Here is a 20,558-nt window from a genome sequence, read left to right as displayed (position 1 = left end):
TTACATACATTTATGTGTGAGATAATTAAAATATTATTATATAATTTAATCATACAATATTATTTTAATTAATTATATTAGTGGTATTTTAATATAGAAACAGATAGTTATATGTTAATATATTATATATAAGAATTCATATTGTGGGGCCAGAACCGTGGCACAAATGGTAGGGCGTTTGCCTTGCATGCACCAACCTAGGACAGAATGCAATTCATTCCCTCAGCATTCTATATGGTCCCCCAAGCCAGGAACGATTTCTGAGCGCATGGCCAGGAGTAACCCTTGAGCGTCACAGGGTATGGCCCAAGAAGAAAATAAAAAGTGGAGGTAGGGAAATAAATTATTGTGGAGGGGCTGGAGCGATAGCTCAGCGGTATTGCATTTGACTTGCATGCAGCTGACCCAGGATGAACCTCGATTCGATCCCCGGCATCCCGTATGGTCCCCCAAGCCAGGAGCCATTTCTGAGTGCATAGCCAGGAGTAACCCCTGAGCGTCACCTGGTGTAGCCCAAAACAAACAAAAAAGAAGTCATATTGTTTTAAAATACTAGTATTATTTTCTATATACTCGATTGTGATATGCCCTGGAATGCCCTATGTTATAAATAGATGGCCACCATGACTAGTTTTATAGTTGTGTCGACGTTTGCTTGCGTCACACTCATTTGACTGAAAGCATGTGACTTTTGTGCTGCGATCAGGGTCGCCAACGGTCCAATACTTTGAACTTTGTGCAGTGCCTGCCCCTTCCCTCCTGAACGCCAGAGGGCACGCGCTCCCAGAGCGCCGCATTTGGCTCTGCGCCTGCGCCACGTCACTCACACAAAATGCCCGCCTCCCCCCTCCGTCTGCGCACGTGCCGCCCCGCCCCCCACCGAACGCCCCGCCTCCGTTGCCCTTAGCGTCTATTTGTTGACTTCCGGAACGCCGTGTTCGTGCGTTCCAGGAGGGTCGCTCATGGGGGTCCTTTGGGTTTGCGCTACCGGCTTCCGGGCCAAGGCTCTGCCTTAGGCCCTCGGCAGCCACCAAAGGGTCAGCCCTGGCGCAGGCCCAGATTACCAGTATGCCCCTCGGCATGGGGGACCACGATGAATTGGTGCCCGGTGAGTCGCGGCTGCAAGCGGCGGCGGGCCGGGGGAGGTTCCAGGGCGCGCGGCTGGCCAGGCCCCGCCTCCGGGCCGCCTAGTCTGGGGGACCGCTGGGGCCTCGGCGGCTTTCTTGGGGCCTTGACTTTCGCCGTGGTCCTGCGAATGGTTTCAGGGAAAGGGAAGGTGGCGCTTTAGGACGAGAGGGGACACCCTAGACCTTTTCAAATAAACTTTCTCTGGGTTTCTCGAAAACTGTCTGTTAACCTTTTTGCAAACTTCTTGAGATTGACGGGCTAGAATTGGGGTAAAAAAGGAAAGAAGGCAACTCGTATGAAAGGGCTGAGGAAGGGACCCCTTGATTACAATTTTAAGGACGTTTTCCCGCCGGACTCCAGTAACACGTGGCATTGTGACCCGGTTCCTTGTTCGGACTCTTCAAAAATAATAAACTTGTCGCGGGGCAGCACTTGAATCACGTGGGACCCCTCCACATTTGTTCAGGGATATATAAAATGGTGATTATTCCCTCAATTGACTTTTCTGACTGCTGCAGGAGTGAGGACATCCAACCCATATGGCCCACAAAATAATTTTGTGTAAGCCTGCCTAGACTGCAGCATAAGAATTAAGGTTTGAGCAAGTATAGCAGGGTAATTGTTTAAGTTGATAGTTTAACTGAGCCCCAGCTTAATGTGCAAGTGTTCAAATATCCCTTGGCAGCAAACAAAGGTAAAGTTGCCCACCCCAACATCTTCACCGAAATTTATTTTGTGCCTTCTACCTTGTATGATTTTAAATCAAGGTGATTAGAGTCCTGCCCAGATTGATTTCACAGCTTATAGAGGAGGCAGGAAATGGCAATACCACTTTACTATATAGGCAGACGTCAGAGTTGGGCCTGTATATGACTGTTGTGCTAAAGTATAAAGTAAATATTCATGGAAAACCAGAGCAGCACAGAAAGTCATAATTCTACAAGAAGACAGACAGTCCTCAAACCTGTCCCTATCCAGTGTCAATTATCACTTTGAGCTGTGATGCCTTACAGTTGTTCTCTAAAGGATTATCATAAATACAAGGGTTTTTCCACATTAGTAGTGACATGACCATGTGTTTTGGTACCCATTAGTTTTTTGTGCTATTTCCTTTTAGAATCTGCAGCCTGCAATCAGTTTAATTGTGTGTTTTCCGGCACACATGTGAGTGTTTCTGTGTTTAAAATGGTTCTTAAAATTCAGGAAATTTTAGTGTTACTACAAAATGGTACTTTATATCTATGCATCCTCAAGATACTTGTCACTTGCATGGTATAATTGGTTATTGAGAACTTGTTGGTGCCTTGGTTTCTGTAAAAATGGTACTGTACCAAACTTTTTGTGACTGCTACTGAGAATCAATAAGGATTTTAGTCTTTATTCCAAATGATACTTTATTGTGTGATTATCCACCAGATTTCTTTAAAAAGCTAGGTTCAGCCTGTGTTTATGTGTATGTATGTGTATTTATTGGATTTTAACAAGCAGTATGGAATTTTTGGTGTATTAAAAATTATATTAGACCAAAAGTTTTGTGAATGTATCTGGGGCTTTTTTAAAAATGTTGCTTTAGGATGGATTATCCTCAAGATTTTTGGAAAGGGTTAATCTGACCTTTGTGTGTATGTGTGTGTTTGAGTTTTTAAAATTGTTATCAACATTCATTAGCACTTTTGGTTTTCTCAAAATGATAACCTCATGTGTAAGCACCCTTGAGATACCAGCTATGTGTGTGCAAAAGATTTTAAAAACAAGAAGGGGAATTATTGCTTGTGTCTTTAAAATGGTTCTGTATCCATAAGTTTGTGACTAATGTTAAGGATTTTTTTTCAGTGTCAGGATTTTTTTAAATGGTACTTTATGTGTCTGTGTGTTTAAATGCTTATTGAAAACAGTAAGGGTTTTTTATCTCTTCAACATGATAACTGGATCCAGAGTTTTGTGAATGCTACTCAGAGTTCTTTCCAAGTGGTGCTTTATGTATGGTTATTCTCAAGATTTCCTTAAAAGCTTTACCTCTCCTGTATGTGGATTAGTCTATGTGTGTGAATGTTGGTATGTTTAAAGTGATTAATAAAAATCAGTAGGGGTTATGGGTCTGTTTATTCCAAATGATACTTTATTGTGTGATTATCCAACAGATTTCTTTACAAGCTAGGTTCAGCATGTATGTGGGTGTATGTATGTATGTGTTTTTAATGGTTTTTAACAAGCAGTAGGAATTTTGGTGTCTTCCAAATGATCTTGAATCCAAAAGTTTTGTGAATGCTTCCTGGGGCTTTTTTCAAAATGTTGCTTTAGGATGGATTATTCTCAAGACTTTTGGAAAGAGTAAATCTGACCTTTGTGTGTGTAAGTGTGTGTTTAGAAATGGTTCTCAACGATCTTTAGCGCTTTTGGTTTTCTCAAAATGATAACCGCATATAAGCATCCTTGAGATACCAGCTAAGTTTGTATAAACGATTTTGAAATCAAGAGAGGAATTATTGCTTGTCTCTTTAAAATGGTTCTGTACCCAAAAGTTTGTGTCAAATGTTCAGGATATTTTTCAGTGTCAGGATTTATTTAAATGGTACTTTACATGCTTGTGTGTTTAAATGCTTATTGAACACAGTAAGGATTTTTATCTCTTCAAAATAACTGGATCCAGAGATTTGTGAATGCTACTCAGAGTTCTTTCAAAGTGATGCTTTATGTATGGTTATTCTCAAGATTTTCTTAAAAGCTTACGTCACCTGTCTGTGGATTAGTCTTTATGTGAATGTTGGTGTGTTTAAAATGATTAATAAAAATCAGTAGGGGTTATGGGTCCTTTAATTTCAAATAATACTTTATTGTGTGATTATCCACCAGATTTCTTTAAAAACTAGGTCCAAACTTTGTGTATGTGTATGTATGTGTATTTCATTGTTTTTAACAAGTAGTAGGAATTTTGGTGTCTACAAAAGGATATTGCATCCAAAAGTTTTGTGAATGCTTCCTGGTGCTTTTTTTTTTAAATGTTGCTTTAGGATGGATTATCCTCAGTATTTTTGGAAAGGGTTAATCTGACCTGTGTGTCTGTATGTGTGTGTGTGTGTTTAGAAACGATTTTCAAAAATCTTTAATGCTTTTGGTTTTCTCAAAATGATAACCTCATACATATAAACGATATGGAAAACAAGAGGTGGAATTGATTATCTCTTTAAAATAATTCTGTACCCAAAATTTTGTGTCAAATTTTCAGGATATTTTTCAGTATCAGGATTTTTTAAATGGTACTTTATATGTTGATATGTTTAAATGCTTATTGAACACAGTAAGGGTTTTTATCGCTTCAAAATGATAACTAGACCCAGAATTTGTGAATGCTACTCAGGGTTCTTTCAGAGTGGTGCTTTATGTATGATTACTCATAACATTTCCTTAACAGCTATACCTCGCCTGTATGTGGATTAATTAGTCTGTGTGTCAATGTTAGTGTTTAAAATGATTAATAAAAATAAGTAGGGTTTATGAGTCCTTTTATTCCAAAAAAATACTTTATTGTGTGATTATCCATCAGATTTCTTTAAAAACTAGGTCCAACCTGTGTGTATGTGTATTTAATGGTTTTTAAGAAGCAGTAGGGAATTTTGGTGTCTTCAGAGGATATTGGATCCAAAAGCTTTGTGAATGCTTCCTGGGGCTTTTTTTAAAATGTTGCTTTAGGATGGATTATCCTCAAGATTTTTGGAAAGGATTAATATGATGTGTGTGTGTGTGCATGCGTGTGTGTGTGTGTTTTTTTTTTAAAAAAAACAGTTTTCAACAATCTCTAGCACTTTTGGTTTTTCAAAATGATAACCTCATTTGTAAGCATCCTTGAGATACCAGTTAGGTGTGTATAAATGATTTTGAAAACAAGAGGGGGAATAATTGCTTGTCTCTTTAAAATCGTTCTATACCCAAATGTTTGTGTCAAATGTTCGGGATATTTTTCAGTGTCAGGATTTTTTAAATGGTACTTTGTGTGCTGGTGTGGTTCAATGCTTATTGAACACAGTAAGGGTTGTTATCTCTTCAACATGATAACTGGATCCAGAAGTTTGTGAATGCTACTCAGGTTCTTTCAGTGTGGTGCTTTATATGGTTATCCTCAAGATTTCCTTAAAAGCTTTACCTCTCCTGTATGTGGATTAGCCTATGTGTGTGAATGTTGGTGTGTTTAAAATGATAAATAAAAATCAGTAGGGGTTATGGGTCTCTTTATTCCAAGTGATACTTTATTGTGTGATTATCCAACAGATTTCTTTACAAGCTAGGTTCAGTGTGTGTGTGTGTGTGTGTGTGTGTGTATGTGTGTGTGTATGTGTGTGTGTATGTGTGTGTGTATTTAATGGTTTTTAACAAGCAGTAGGAATTTTGGTGTCTTCAAAATGATATTGAATCCAAAAGTTTTGTGAATGCTTCCTGGGGCTTTTTTCAAAACGTTGCTTTAGGATGGATTATTCTTAAGATTTTTGGAAAGAGTAAATCTGACCTGTGTGTGTGTGTGTGTATGTGTGTGTGTGTGTATTTAATGGTTTTTAACAAGCAGTAGGAATTTTGGTGTCTTCAAAATGATATTGAATCCAAAAGTTTTGTGAATGCTTCCTGGGGCTTTTTTCAAAACGTTGCTTTAGGATGGATTATTCTCAAGATTTTTGGAAAGAGTAAATCTGACCTGTGTGTGTGTGTGTGTGTGTGTATGTATGTGTGTGTGTATTTAATGGTTTTTAACAAGCAGTAGGAATTTTGGTGTCTTCAAAATGATATTGAATCCAAAAGTTTTGTGAATGCTTCCTGGGGCTTTTTTCAAAACGTTGCTTTAGGATGGATTATTCTCAAGATTTTTGGAAAGAGTAAATCTGACCTTTGTGTGTGTATGTGTGTGTGTTTAGAAATGGTTTTCAACGATCTTTAGCGCTTTCGGTTTTCTCAAAATGATAACTTCATATGTAAACATCCTTGAGATACCAGCTACGTGTGTTTTGAAAACAAGAGGGGGAATTATTGCTTGTCTCTTTAAATTGGTTTTGTACCCTAAAATTTGTGACTAATGCTCAGCATTTTTTTTCAGTGTCAGGATTTATTTAAATGGTACTTTACATGTTTGTGCATTTAAATGCTTATTGAAAGCAGTAAGGTTTTTATCTTTTCAAAATGATCAATGGATCCAGAAATTTGTGAATGCTAATCGAGGTTCTTTCAAGGTGGTGCTTTATGTATGATTATTCGTAAAATTTCCTTAAAAGTTATGCCCCGTCTGTCTGTGGATTAGTCTATGTGTTTAAAATGATTAATAAAAATCAGTAGGGCTTATGGGTGTCTTTATTCCACGTGGTACTTTATTGTATGATTATCCAGCAGAGATCTTTAAAAGCTAGATCCAACCTGTGTGTATGTGTATTTATGTGTATTTAATGGTTATGAACAAGCAGTAGGGAATTTGGTGTCTTCAAAATAATATTGTATCCAAAAGTTTTGTGAATGCTTAGGGGGCACAGCTGGAGATGCTCAGGGGTTACTCCTGGCTATGTGTTCAGAAATCGCTCCTGGCTCTGGGGACCATATGGGATGCCAGGGAATCGAACCATGGTCTGTCCTAGGCTAGCACTTGCAAAGCAGATACCTTACCTCTAGTGCCACTGCTCTGGCCCCTACCTGAGCTTTTTAAAAAATGTTACTTTATGATGGGTTATCCTCAAGATTTTTGGAAAGGGTTAATCTGACCTCTGTGTTTGTGTGTGTTTGTGTATGTGTGTGTGTTTTAAAACGGTTATCAACGATCATTAGCACTAACCTCATGTGTAAGCATCCTTGAGATACCAGCTATGTGTGTAAAAGATTTTAAAAACAAGAGGGGGAATTATTGCTTGTCTCTTTAAAATGGTTCTGTAATCAGAAGTTTGTGACTAATGTTCAAGATTTTTATTCAGTGTCAGGATTTTTTTAAATGGTACTTTATGTGTTGATTTGTTTAAATGCTTATTGAAAACAGTAAGGGTTTTTTATTTCTTCAACATGATAACTGGATCCAGAAGTTTGTGAATGCTACTCAGGGTTCTTTCAAGGTGGTGCTTTATGTATGATTATTCATAAAATTTCCTTAAAAGCTATACCTCACCTGTATGTGGATTAGTCTGTGTGACTGTTGGTGTGTTTAAAATGATTAGTAAAAATCAGTAGGGGTTATGGGTCTCTTTATTCCAAATGATACTTTATTGTGTGATTATCCAGCAGAGATCTTTAAAAGTTAGATTCAACCTGTGTGTATATGTATTTATGTGTATTTAATTGTTATTAATATGCAGTAGGGAATTTTGATCACTTCAAAATGATAAAGGATCTAAAAGTTTTGTGAATGCTATGTGGACATTTTTAAAAATGTTGCTTTAGGATGGTTTATTCTCAAGATTTTTTTGAAAGGGTAAATCTGACCTCTATATGTGTATGTGCGTGTTTTTTTTAAAATGGTCATCAACACTCATTGGTGCTTTAGGTTTTCTCAAAATGATAACCTCATGTGTAGGCATACTTGAGATACCAGCTATATGTGTGTAAACGATTTAAAAAACAAGATGGGGAATTGTCTCTTTAAAATGGTTCTGTAATCAGGAGCTTGTCACTAATGTTCAGGATTTTTATTTAGTGTCAGGATTTTTTAAATGGTACTTTATGTGTTTATGTGTTTAAATGTTTATTGAAAAAAGTGTTCTTGTCTCTTCAAAATGATAACTGCATCCAGAAGTCTGTGAATGCTACTCAGTGTTCTTTCAAAGTGGTGCTTGATGTGTGATTATTCTCAATATTTCCTTAACAACTCTACCTTGTATGTATGTGGATTAGTCTATATGTATGAATGTTGTTGTGTTTAAAATGATTAATAAAAATCAGGGGTTCTGGGTCTCTTCAAAATGGTACATTATAAGTGAGCATCCTTGAGTATCTGGCATGTGTGTCTATGGCTATTGAAAACCGGTGGAGTGGGGAGGATTTTAATATCTTCAAAATGGTACTTTTACTAATAAGTTTTGAGTACTACTCAGGTCTCTCTTCCAAAATTTACTTAATACATGTTTATCCTCCAGATTTACTCAAATGCTACATTGGACTTCCCCCCCCCCCAATATGTGTGTGTAAATATTTATTGGGAACAAAGGGGTTTTGGTTCTCTTCAAAATGTTGCTAGATCTAAAATTTTGTGAATAGTATAAGTGATAGTTAATGTACTATACTTAATTAAACATATGCAATGATTTGAGAATTAAATGTTGGGGCCAGAATGATAGTACCTTGAGTAGGGCATTTATTTTGCAAGTGGCTGACCAGGGTTTGATACTTGGCATTCCATATGGTCTCCTAAGCCTACCAGGAGTAATTTCTGAGCACAAAGCCAGGAGTAACCCCTGAGTGTCACTGGATGTGGACCAGAAAACTAAAACAAACAAAAAACAAGCTTTGGGAGAAAATAATTAAATCATGAAGATGCTCTGCATTTTTATGATATGAATGCTGAAATAATACTTTTTTTTTCTACATGTGGAAATGAGCCTTCAGTAAGGACTCAAAATCATTAACTTAGTGTTAATCAACCTCAATAAATCGCCAATTGTATTAGCTTGTCCAAGGCAATAGATATCTACCTGATACTGTTGTGGAGTTTTTATTTTGTAGTGTGACTCTATGCACCAATAAGTAAATAATATATTATTCATTAATATATTACCTAATAAAACTATAATGAACTCTCAGGAGTAGAATTGAGTGAAGTTGGTAGAAGAAAAGTATAAAAATAGTATTGAAGTGGAGTGAATCTATGGAGATAAATTAATGGAAACTATTTTACTAACTGGCAGCATAGTAAAAGTTGTAAAATAAGTACTTTCCTATTTGCAGATTCGGGTGCAATTTTCACATTTGGAAAGACTAGATTTGCAGAAAATATTCCAAGCAAATTTTGGTTTAAAAATGACATACCTGTATTTATTTCATGTGGAGATGAACATACTGCGATTATTACAGGTTAGTATTGAAGTTCTAAATGAAGCTTGCACTATTTAGAGGATATTAAATATTATGGAATGTGCAATCTTAACAACATGTTGGAAGTTTGTAGAAAGTGTTATTTTTGTTCTGTTTGCTTTACCAGAGAATTCTTGATATTGACTCATCAAGAGAATCTTTGTCTTAAGTTCCCTTATTTAAATAGGATTTCCTTTAGAAACGTTCATATATAGTCTAGAAATTCTATATCTAACAGAATCTACTATACAAAGATGGACAGGATAACATATTTCAGATAAATAATGATGACTCCTTTCAAATATAGCTTTTTTAAGCATTGTTTTGAGATGTATTTATCTTACATTACATTATGATGAAATGTTCTTATTTATTTCTTTTTCCTTCCTACCAGGAAATAATAAACTTTACGTGTTTGGCAGTAACAACTGGGGCCAATTAGGATTAGGATCCAAGTCAACCATAACCAAGCCAACATGTGTCAAAGGTTTGGGGTCTTGTCCTTCTACTCGTTTTAAGTACAAACAAGTTATCTGAAGTACTTTTATATTGATGTGTGGTTCTTTAATTTCATATGACAAACGATTAAGCCTTTATTCCCTTATTTTACAATATTTACTTGAATGTTTTGGCATTTTATTTTGTATTTGTTATTCATAAGCATCTTACAATTTAGGATCTTCAAATACATTGATACAAACTCAGTGCTCACTAAGGAATTAATTATTCTACAGGGTTTTATTTTTTTGTTTGTTTGCTTGCTTGTTTGGGGGCTATATCCAGCGATACTCACAGGTGACTCCTGGCTCTTCATTCAGGAATCATTCCTGGTGGTGCTCACGGGACATGTGGGCTGCCAGAAATCAAACCCGAATTGGCCTTCTGCAAGACTATCACCTTATCAGCCTTTGGTCCCTTAAGCAATTTTTGTTTGCTTTCTGTACACATCCAGAAATCTTCAGGGCTTGTTTCTTCCTGGCTCTGTGTTCAAGGATCAATCCTAGTAGATTTATAGAACATATGTGGTGCTAGATTTTGAATCTGAGTTGACCATGTACAAGACAGGAGCCTCACCTGCTGTACTATCACTCTCGCCCAAAGCCTATTTTTTTCTGGTGTTTTGGTTTTGGTGCCATACCCAGCTATGGTTAGGGATTATTCCTGGCTATGTATTCAGGAATCACTCCTGGTGGTGCTCAGGAAACCGTATGGAGTGCCAAAGATCTAACCAGGGTTGGACAAGTGCAAGGTAAGTGCCCTACCTGATTGTACCTTCTAATTCTACAATCTTTAACCTTCTACAATTCTTAACCTTCAATACTACAATTTTACACTGATCACCTTTTTTGTTTTTTTAACCTGCTTATACACCTGCTTAAAATATCACTGCTATTATTTATATAGATAGTGTAATATGGCATAATTTTGAGTTTTGTCTTGTTAAGGCTGTGAACTTCATAGTGGTGTTATATAGTTGTTAGTTTTCTAAAACACTTTGCTCTATTTATGGATAGATACTTAAAACTTTGGGATTGACAGGCTTGATTAGCTCTTATGTTCTTATAAAAACAATGGAACAACATTTTTAAATCAATCCCATAAAATATGGCCTATATCTTTATAAAGCTTGCTCATTATTATGTATATAATACTTCTTTTTTATTATAATTCATGAGCATCAGTTAAAGTCAAAGGGAGATTGAGATATGATTAGCAATATTCTTTATCATCTTTGTTAGAATTATTTAGCTCAAAATTTTATTGTGATTTATCAAATCCATACTATTTATAGGTATTGTAGAACTTTTAAAATTACTTTACTTAGTTTAAAAGTCTTTATTGGACATTCTGTGAAATACTTATATATGATATGTTTCTGGTTATTTTGCTGCTTACGCTCACATGCCTCATAAACTAACTAGTTTGCCTAGATAATTGTTTTCCAAAGTGGGAGATAATGCCTCCTGGAGACAGGGGGCTGAGTAGTATCTTGGGTGCAATTGGGGATACTTTCTATTTATTTAAAGAAAGTTTATTTCCAGGGATCATAACTAATTTTTCCTGAGAGGGACCAAATACATTTGGGAAATAAGTAGGCCAAATCAATTTGAAGGGACACTCTGTTCTAGAGTGTGAGAACTTTGAGACTGAGTACTTTGATTTAGTTATCTTTGTACTCTCTATAATTATACGGGGTTTTCTCTTTAAATGTTTTAGCAGGCATAGATTTTGCCTATGAGTATTAGTCTTTGTTTTAATGAATGAGGTAGAAGGCAGGCTTGCTAGTGATGACCATTTAGGTAATAGGTCAAGTTGGTGAGAAGACAGCAGAACTAAGTTCAATGTATCACAACACAGTAAATATTTGTGAAGTTTTTAAAAAAAATATAGAGGTTCTGTGTTTTACATTAGAATTCAGCTTCTCCAGGGGTAGGGCTGATTGATATACAATTCTGAAGGAAGTCCATTGGTTTTATAGTTGAAAATATCAACTATAGTCAGGCAGAACTGGGTTATTTAACATTTTTGTAACCATAAACTATTTTGTCATATTTTTATATTTTAGCTTTAAAATCTGAAAAAGTGATATTTGTTGCCTGTGGAAGGAACCACACTCTAATTTCAACAGGTACAGTGTTCAAAATGTATGTCTTCCTATCCTATTTGAGGACCAAGCTTTCATTTTAGTAAAGTGAATCAAAACAGCACTTTGATAATAGAGGATTAGATTTTTCTTTTTGGTTTTTGGGCCACACCTGGCAGCGTTCAGAGGTTACTCCTGGTCTGCACTCAGAAATCGCTCCTGGAAGACTTGGGGCAACTATGGGATGCTTGGAATCAAACCCGAGTTTGTCCTGGATCGGCCACATGCAAGGCAAATGCCCTACCACTGTGCTATAGCCTTAAGAATTAGATTTTTAATGTAAATATTTAGTATACTTGCTTTTATTTTGACATGTGCTAAGTCTTAAATGTTTGAAGAAAAGTGTTTTTCCTTGGATTATATTAAAGTATAGAATCTCTGTATCTATGTTCACATCTCTGGGGCTAGTTTTTTAAACCTTGGTTTTCCTTCTTTCCTGAGGGTAAGTGAAAAACTCCCCCCAAAGACTATGTAATTCCAATCAAAATCATAACATTAAGATAAGGCAAAGAACCCAGACTTGCCTAAAGAATTTCAGAAAGAGCAGATGAGTACTATTTGATTTCAAGACCTTCTGAAAATCCCAGCAATCAGGACAATGTGCTAAAAGATAGACAAAGAATAATGGGGTATAATGGAGTGCAGAATATACCAAGACCATTCACTGGAGAAAAGGTAGACTTTTCAACAGCTACAGGCCCTGCCATCCTATTATGCTTTTTTTTTTATACTTTTCCCATACTAGAAAAAGTCCTTTCTCATATTCAGATTCTTGTCTTTTAAAATTCAGTATGCCCTTGATTTTTATGACCTTTCAACTGTTTTACTTGCCTAGTTATTCTTTTAAGTATTGCACCAAATATGCTTGTACTACATATACTGATTATGCATTTCAATACTATGTTGTCTTGCATCACCCATTGAAGCTATTTTTTCCTTAGCTGTGCTTCACATTTCTATAATAATATCTTATTTAAAACTTTTTATGATTTCTTCCTTTAATTCACCATTTAATTTAGTGAGAATAACTTCATGTGCATTTTTAATGTTTTAAAACTATTAAGATCTTATTGGTCTATATTATCTAGTGCTTATGTGAGCCAGCTGCTGTCCTAATAATTTTCTGAATGTTACCTAATTTAATCTTCATTATAGCTCTATGAAGTAGGCCCTATTGTTATCCCTGCTTTATAGATAAGGAAAATGAGAACTGGAGAGGTTTTATTCAGCTTATCCATTCAGCTATTAGGTTTCAAGGCAGAATCTGAACCCAGGAAATCTGTTTCTAGAGTTCTGTCTCTTAAACAGAATGCCATACTTCATTCCTGTTTAACTAACTTTTAAAAAAAAATTTACAGAATCTTCATTGCTTCTAATGCTACGTTTTTTTAGTTTTTCTTTGATATTTTATTTTTATAATTTTTAATTAAATTACTATCAGATACATATTTACAAAGTTGTTGTTGATTGAGTTTCAGTCATACAATATACAGTACCAGTGCACATTTCCTGCTACCAATGTCCTTAGTTTTCCTCCCACCCTACTCTGTGCCCTCTCCTCTGCCTGCCTTGTGGCAGGCCTCCTCTTCTTGATCCTACTACTCCTCTTCTTCCTCTTTCCTTCTTCTTCCTTCTTCATTCTTCTTCCACCCAATCATTGTCCAGAGTAATCAGTTCCAACTATTGTTGTCACAGTTGTACCTCCTCTGCCCTAATTGCACTCCCCTGCAATTTGTGGCAAACTTTCTACCATGGACTGGCCCTTCCTGACCCTCATCTCTATTGTCTCTGGATATCAATACCACACTATTTTTTATCCCACAAATGAGTGATCATTCTGTCCTTCCCTCACCCTCAAACTCATTTTGCTTAGCAAAGTACTTTCCATATCTATTAAGTATAAGCAAATTTCTACCAATATTTTTGGATTTGTTTAAATTTATTTGTTAACTGTTATATCTTCATTTTAACGAATATCTAAATTAAAATTAATGAATCATATATCTTTAAAATATTATGATTTGGAATATAAATTAATTTGGATATTAGTTTCATCTCCTTTTTGCTCGGAATTCATGAATTTCTGCATTAGCAAGAAAATACATTGCACACATTCTATGCATTTCAATTGCTACTTAAATTCCATAATGATTTCTAGAATGAAATTTCACACATAATTGTATAATCTTGTTTGGATTTTTTGAAACAAATGGAAATTTATCATCAATTTATAGGACCATCCTGCTTTTCAATTTTCTTCACTGTTAATAGAGAAAATTTCTGGTACGTATACTAGCCTGTCTCATAAGGATAGTAACTATAGCTTACTGATGTTTCCTTTTCCATGTCTAGAAAATGGCCATGTATATTCAGCTGGAGGAAATAATGAAGGGCAATTAGGTCTTGGTGACACTGAAGACAGGAACTCTTTCCAACTAATTAGCTTTTTCACATCCCGGTCTAAGATCAAACAACTTGCTGCTGGATCTAACACTTCTGCCGCACTAACAGGTAAGACTTTAACACTGGAGACATCATTTTATAGAGAGGCTTTACCTAATCAGTAATTGAAGGCAGCTTGATTTAATTTTCTTTTATTCACTGTGTTTTTAGAAGACATTTAAAATAGAACTCTATATCATGACGTGTTTTTAAATGTTTCATTTAGAATTAAGTCTGAAAATATACTCAGAAGGTGACATTCTAAACTTTACTCTCATTTCTCTTTGGAAGTTCTCAAATGTCATTTTCACTGTGAGTTGTGAAAGTTACTTGGAACTTTGATGAAGTTGCTTTCAGAAATACCTTAGAAATCTGCTGGACATGTGGAGGTGATAAGATGGTACGAAAATGACATTACACTTCTCTGTCCTCCCTAAAAAGACCATGTGCAAAATTTCTTTAAAATTTATAACCAAGGACTGGAGAGACAGTACAGTGAGCAGGGTTCTTGCCTTGCATATTGGCAGTTATTATCCCCAGAGCACATCGTAGTTATCTTTGAACACAAAGCCAGGAGAAGACCTAAGCACCATCCCAAATGAAAACATAAATTTTAAAATATCTAGTGCCAAAATAAACATGGGTTCACTAAAGAAGAGGTATGTTTGCTGCTTTGTTCCGGTCAGAGGACTATATAACTGGAGTTTCTGTGGCCTCAGAAGAGACAGGGTCAGACTTTTAACCCCACTCCTATTCTGTTTGTCCTAAAGCTAGTATTTTGAAACCCTCCTGTGGGTTCTTCCTAAAAGCTTTTCATTTTCTTGCAGCATTATTAAATATTTCAGTGGCAAAAAGTTAGATAAGATAAGAAATAAAAGTAAATCATTTCTTTTTAACATATTTTTTCTAGTTCAACTTTTTCTTACATAGAAAGTCTTATCAGAATGAACACAAGTTAACATGTTTCTGAGATGTTATTTATGTATATATATATATTGTATTACTACAGCAAGAGTATGTTTTCAGGAGTACACTGCCAAAAATAAAAGTTGGTGAAGTTTGCATCATCATGTCTATATGCTCTCAAGAATAGGCCTTTATTGGGGTCTAAAATGTGCCCAGAACTTGTTGAGTATGACTTGTGCAGTCAGTCAATGACAGGTAGACTGTAAGGAGGAAAACATTGTCTAGACATTAGAATAAGAATATATTTTAGGGGCCGGGTAGGTGGCGCTGGAGGTAAGGTGTCTGCCTTGCAAGCGCTAGCCAAGGAAGGACCGCGGTTCGATCCCCTGGCGTCCCATATGGTCCCCCCAAGCCGGGCGATTTCTGAGCGCATAGCCAGGAGTAACCCCTGAGCGTCAAATGGGTGTGGCCCAAAAACCAAAAAAAAAAAAAAAAAAAAAAAAAGAATATATTTTAGAAAAGGACATTCTGTTTTTGCTGCTGAGATAATGCATCAAGGGATTTGCATCAAGCTATTCACTGTTCTTTATTACATAAGCATTTTGTAAAAGAAATTGAACTCCCAAGTATCTAACTGGTATATATGCCAGTAATAATTTTTCTTTCAAAACAATGTTTTGAAATAAATGGTTTTATTTATTGGTTTTAATGGTTTTAAATAAATGGTTTTATTTAAATAATCTGTTAGCCCTGCTACTTCTAAAATTTTTTTTCCTAATTTTCACTTTATAGAGGATGGAAAACTTTTTATGTGGGGTGACAATGCTGAAGGACAAATTGGTTTAGAAGATTTGACTAATGTGTGTGTTCCTCATCAAGTGACCGTTGGGAAACCCATCTCATGGATCTCCTGTGGCTATTATCATTCTGCTTTTGTAACAAGTAAGACAGAACATTTTGGTTTAATTGTGTTAACTCCTATTGCTAAGTTATTATTGAATTGACAAAAGGATGTAATTACTCATTGCCATAGAATAATATCATAGTGGTCCATGTAATGAAGTAATTTTAATCCTAGGTCATGGTATTTCTCCATTTAATAGATAACAATTTCAAACTTTCTGAGAAGTTAACTTATTAATTGAATATTAGATCTATCTAAAAGTAAAATGTATATATTAGAAACTTTTTTGAATTTGGTTCTTTTACTTCTTGGATTCTGGATTCAGAATTTTTATTCTGTACTTGAACCAACTTTTTTATCCTAAGAATTTGAATTTATTGTTTCAGTAAATGAGTTCTAGGCTTTCTTTACATGAACAAGGATGAAGATTAGATAGAAAAGGAAGACATCAAGTATGGTATATGATTTCCTTTGGATAGACTTTTCTCAGCATTCACGGCATCCTCCTTTCCCAGACCCACTGTCAACTTCTTTTAACTTAGTTCTAATATTTGAAATGATATTCTGTATTATAGTCTGCTGGATCTACAGTAGCAAATTTAGAAGTATGGTTATGAATTTCTTATCGATTTTTTTCTTCTACTTATTATCTGGAGAATTTGCTTTTATTGTTTCAATAAATGAGTTCTAGACTTTCATTGTAGGAGCATGGATGAAGACTAGATGGGAAAAGAAGATAGTAAGTATGGTATATGATTTCCTTTGGTTGGTCTATACTCAGCATTCACAGCATCTCCATTTTCAGGGCTTATTGGCAACCTCTTCCTTATTTGTTAAAACATGTGAAATATTAACCTGTATTGTAGTCTGCATCTATACTATCAAAAATCGAAGTATGCTTATGAATTTATGTCTTAATGATTTTTCTGATTTTTTTTTACTATCTTACTGAATTTTCTTCTAAGACAGTGCATAGAGGAAATAACTGTAGAAATTTTTTATGTATTTATTCCTTATTTAATGTACTAGCGAGTCAGGTTTAGAAAGTACCAATTGTATGCTGTTACTTAAAGAAAAACATTTCAGCTCAATTAATACTGTTCACTACTATACCCCTGATGTCTTGAACAAATTTATAATAAAGAATATACATCAAGGCCAGAGAGATAGCACAGCGGTAGGACATTTGCCTTGCACGCAGCTGATCCAGAATGGATGGTGGTTCGAATCCCGGAATCCCATATGGTCCCTCGTGCCTGGCAGGAAAAATTTCTAGCTCAGAGCCAGGAGTAACCCCTGAGCACCACCGGGTGCGACCCAAAAACCAAAAACAATTGACATATAAGTAGTGAATGAAAGAGTTAGTGACAATTGATTCTATTCATTGGTACAATACCTCCTACCAACTTATTGGGCACTTAGGGATCTAGAATTGTTGTAGTCTATGCTCACTTGTTATAGAGTAAAAACACATTGCAGAAAACACACCCAAAATTGAGAACAAAATTGAGAGCTTTATATTTGTTTTTTTTTTTTTTTAAAAAAAAAACAAATATAACTAGCTGTTTCCAAAGCTAGTTTTATGGCTTAAACTAGCTAAATATAAAGTATGGAAACACATAGGATTGCTCATCTTAAGCAGAAGATATTGCACTGAGATTTTCTTCTTTTGTTTTAACACCTTTAAAAACAGCTTCATTGAGCCATATCTCATATATTATATAATTCACCCATGATATGGTATGAGGAACACAGACATGTTATAGCCAGAAGTGGAAAGACACGCTTCTGGACTTAGTAGCTCATATCATGTGGGACACAAAAGGTTTAAAGGAAAGGAAGATACTGACTTACTGAACAGCTTTTCTGTGTCCATCAGAATTTGGTAAATGTTCTATGGAAAACTGATTCAGAAAACTTCATTTTCTACACAGATCAATACAGAAAAATAGATACTTGCACTTACAGCATTGGCCTAGTTTTAAGCACTGTATACCATATGTGCTATCTTACATGACTTCTCATACATTTGATTTGCTAGGGCTCATGAGCATCAAATAAATAGCAGACTGTACTTAATGGTTGAGATTTATTACAGCAAAGATTCAAGGAAAAGAGCAACAGGAAAATGTGTCTTCTCCTGAGGTTCAGCATTGGCTTCCTGATCCTGTCTTATTTGAGGTCCCAAAGGACACCCTTCTTGGTGACAGTGAGCTGCAGGGATGTGTGTATAATATCTGCCTAGCGAAGATCGTTATTGTCTCAGGGCCCGCTTGAAGCTTTTGTGTGTATAGAGTGTTGGGGTTTGAATGTAGGTACATCTGCAGCCAGCTAGACACAGCAATTGAAAAGTGGATCCCTCAGCAATGATTCTCCACTGCTGTCTCTCATTCTCTCAACTGTATATCATCAATGTTGATCATTTCTTCCAAAAAAAATCTAATAGATCCAGCATGTGTAATTCATCTTTCCAGGTGTATATAAAATCAGTCACCAACATAAGGTAAAACACTGAGACCCATAATCCCAGGGATTGGTCAGTAGTCAGTATCAGTTCTCTTTTTTTTTATAATAATTGTTATTTTAACCAAAGTGGTTTACATATCTTTCACAGTAATATTTTAAGTACATATTGATATTGAATCAGGGGAATTCCCACCACCAAAGTTGTCCTCCCACCACCTCCAATTTTTGCATGTAAAGCAAGCTCTTGTTGACAATAATATTTTAGGTACATGTTAACTTAATATCAGGGGGATTCCCATCACCGAATTGTTCTCCCTACACCTCCGTTCCCATCCTACCTCCCGTATCTTCCTCCCTCACCCCCGGGACTGCAAGAATACATGGTCTCCTCTGTACCTAACTTGCTACTTAGTGGTCTTCCACCTTTTTGGTCTTGGTAGCTCCCTTATTTCCTCTTGTAACTGGGGGGCAGGACTAGATAGATGAAGTTACATGGTTTTATTTGAAGAAGAGAAAAGTAATAAACTGGGGTAAAAATCAAATACGCCAGAAATGGGTGGAGTCCAGGCTCTCATCATCGGTTTGAGAGATGAAGGGGAAAAAGGTGAATCACCCCAACAGTTCTCTAAGAGAAGAATTCTGTGTTAATTCTTTACTCAAATAATGTTGATAAATGTTTTGTGTTAATTGTCAGTCATACTGTAATATTTAAAATGTTAAAAAACATTCTCGTTCGATAGGACTCACTTCAATTCTTGAAACTGTGTTTTTTTTTGTGTGTGTGGTTTTTGGGTCACACCCGGCAGTGCTCAGGGGTTATTCCTGGCTCCATGCTCAGAAATTGCTCCTGGCAGGCACGGGGGACCATATGGGATGCCAGGATTCGAACCGCTGACCTTCTGCATGAAAGGCAAACACCTTACCTCCATGCTATCTCTCCGGCCCCGAAACTGTGTTTTTTAATTCTTGCTTTAAAGTTACACTTAGTCATAATATAGTGCAATAAATATGCTAAATGTAGTAACAGGTCAATAGTTAATATGAACAAGGTAGTGATTAAATGTCAGTTTCTTAACAGTTCTCTGAAAGAAGTATCATGTAATTGAGTATAATATGCTATCTTAAGACTGATTCAGCATGTTTATAGAGAAATAGTTTTCTGAAATAAGTTTTGTGAAAAACATTCAACAGCTATTAGAAGCTTGATATACTACACAAACTATAGGCTGTAGTGAGCAAAACTAAATTCATGTCCTTATTAATAGTCTGTGAAAAAGCTAAAATAATTTTCTAGTTAATTAGTCATGAAGTCTTGCTCAAGTAGATTTATGGGTTAGAATACTCAAGGGGAGGAGATAGAGACACAGGAGATGTTGTGCTTGCCTTGATATCAGCCACCCCAAGTTTGATCTCCAGCACCACATGTGGTTTCATAAGCCTCACTAGGATTGATACTTGAGCTTGAATCCAGGAGTAAACCCTAAGTTCAGCTGGTTGTGGCCCCAAAACAAAATCATCATCAAGGGGAAAGGAATACCAACTTTATTTCCAGGGAAAACACAGCCTGTGAAAGGCAAAGTTAGTTGACATTTTTAATATTTTTATTGAATGTCTACCCAAAAGATAGTATTTTGTTAATCTTTTGTCATTGATCCCTCTTCTTCCCCTTCAAAAGCTGAAGGAGAGTTATTCACATTTGGAGAAACCGACTCAGGAAAGTTAGGTCTTCCTAAGGAACTGCTGGACAATCACAAAATACCCCAGAAAGTCTTTGGAATTTCTGAGAAGGTGATTCAAGTAGCCTGTGGTGGAGCACACACGGTGGTTCTCACAGGTATGTGTGAAGCAGAATGCTGCTTCTTCCTTATACTCTATTGTGATGATAAAAAAACTACTTTATTATGTATGTGTTAAGAAAACTTAACAACTACCCTCTTAAGAGATTTTAAGGGTATATGCAGAATTGTTAATGTGAGGTACAGTGTATCTTTAGATAGTAGCATGCTTTTATTTATACTTGTTTATTAGTAGCTTCAATATACC

The 20,558-nt window shown here is 35.8% G+C and overlaps 1 protein-coding gene across 1 annotated transcript in view; it reads left to right on the top strand.

Moving 5' to 3' along the window:
- Positions 1-939: 939 nt before the first annotated feature.
- RPGR (retinitis pigmentosa GTPase regulator) overlaps positions 940-20,558 on the top strand; it is a 62,168-nt gene continuing 42,549 nt past the window's right edge. Inside the window, exons 1-7 of the mRNA XM_049767113.1 lie at positions 940-1,108; positions 9,028-9,153; positions 9,548-9,640; positions 11,720-11,782; positions 14,150-14,308; positions 15,938-16,087; positions 20,191-20,349. Coding sequence (XP_049623070.1) covers positions 1,069-1,108; positions 9,028-9,153; positions 9,548-9,640; positions 11,720-11,782; positions 14,150-14,308; positions 15,938-16,087; positions 20,191-20,349 — 790 coding nt within the window. The 5' untranslated portion in view covers positions 940-1,068. The remainder of the gene's footprint in view (positions 1,109-9,027; positions 9,154-9,547; positions 9,641-11,719; positions 11,783-14,149; positions 14,309-15,937; positions 16,088-20,190; positions 20,350-20,558) is intronic.

This window comes from Suncus etruscus, chromosome X (genome assembly GCF_024139225.1).
Source record: "Suncus etruscus isolate mSunEtr1 chromosome X, mSunEtr1.pri.cur, whole genome shotgun sequence".
NCBI lineage: Eukaryota > Metazoa > Chordata > Mammalia > Eulipotyphla > Soricidae > Suncus > Suncus etruscus.
Note: the sequence above shows the minus strand (reverse complement) of the source record. Positions and strands in the feature narration are given on the sequence as shown.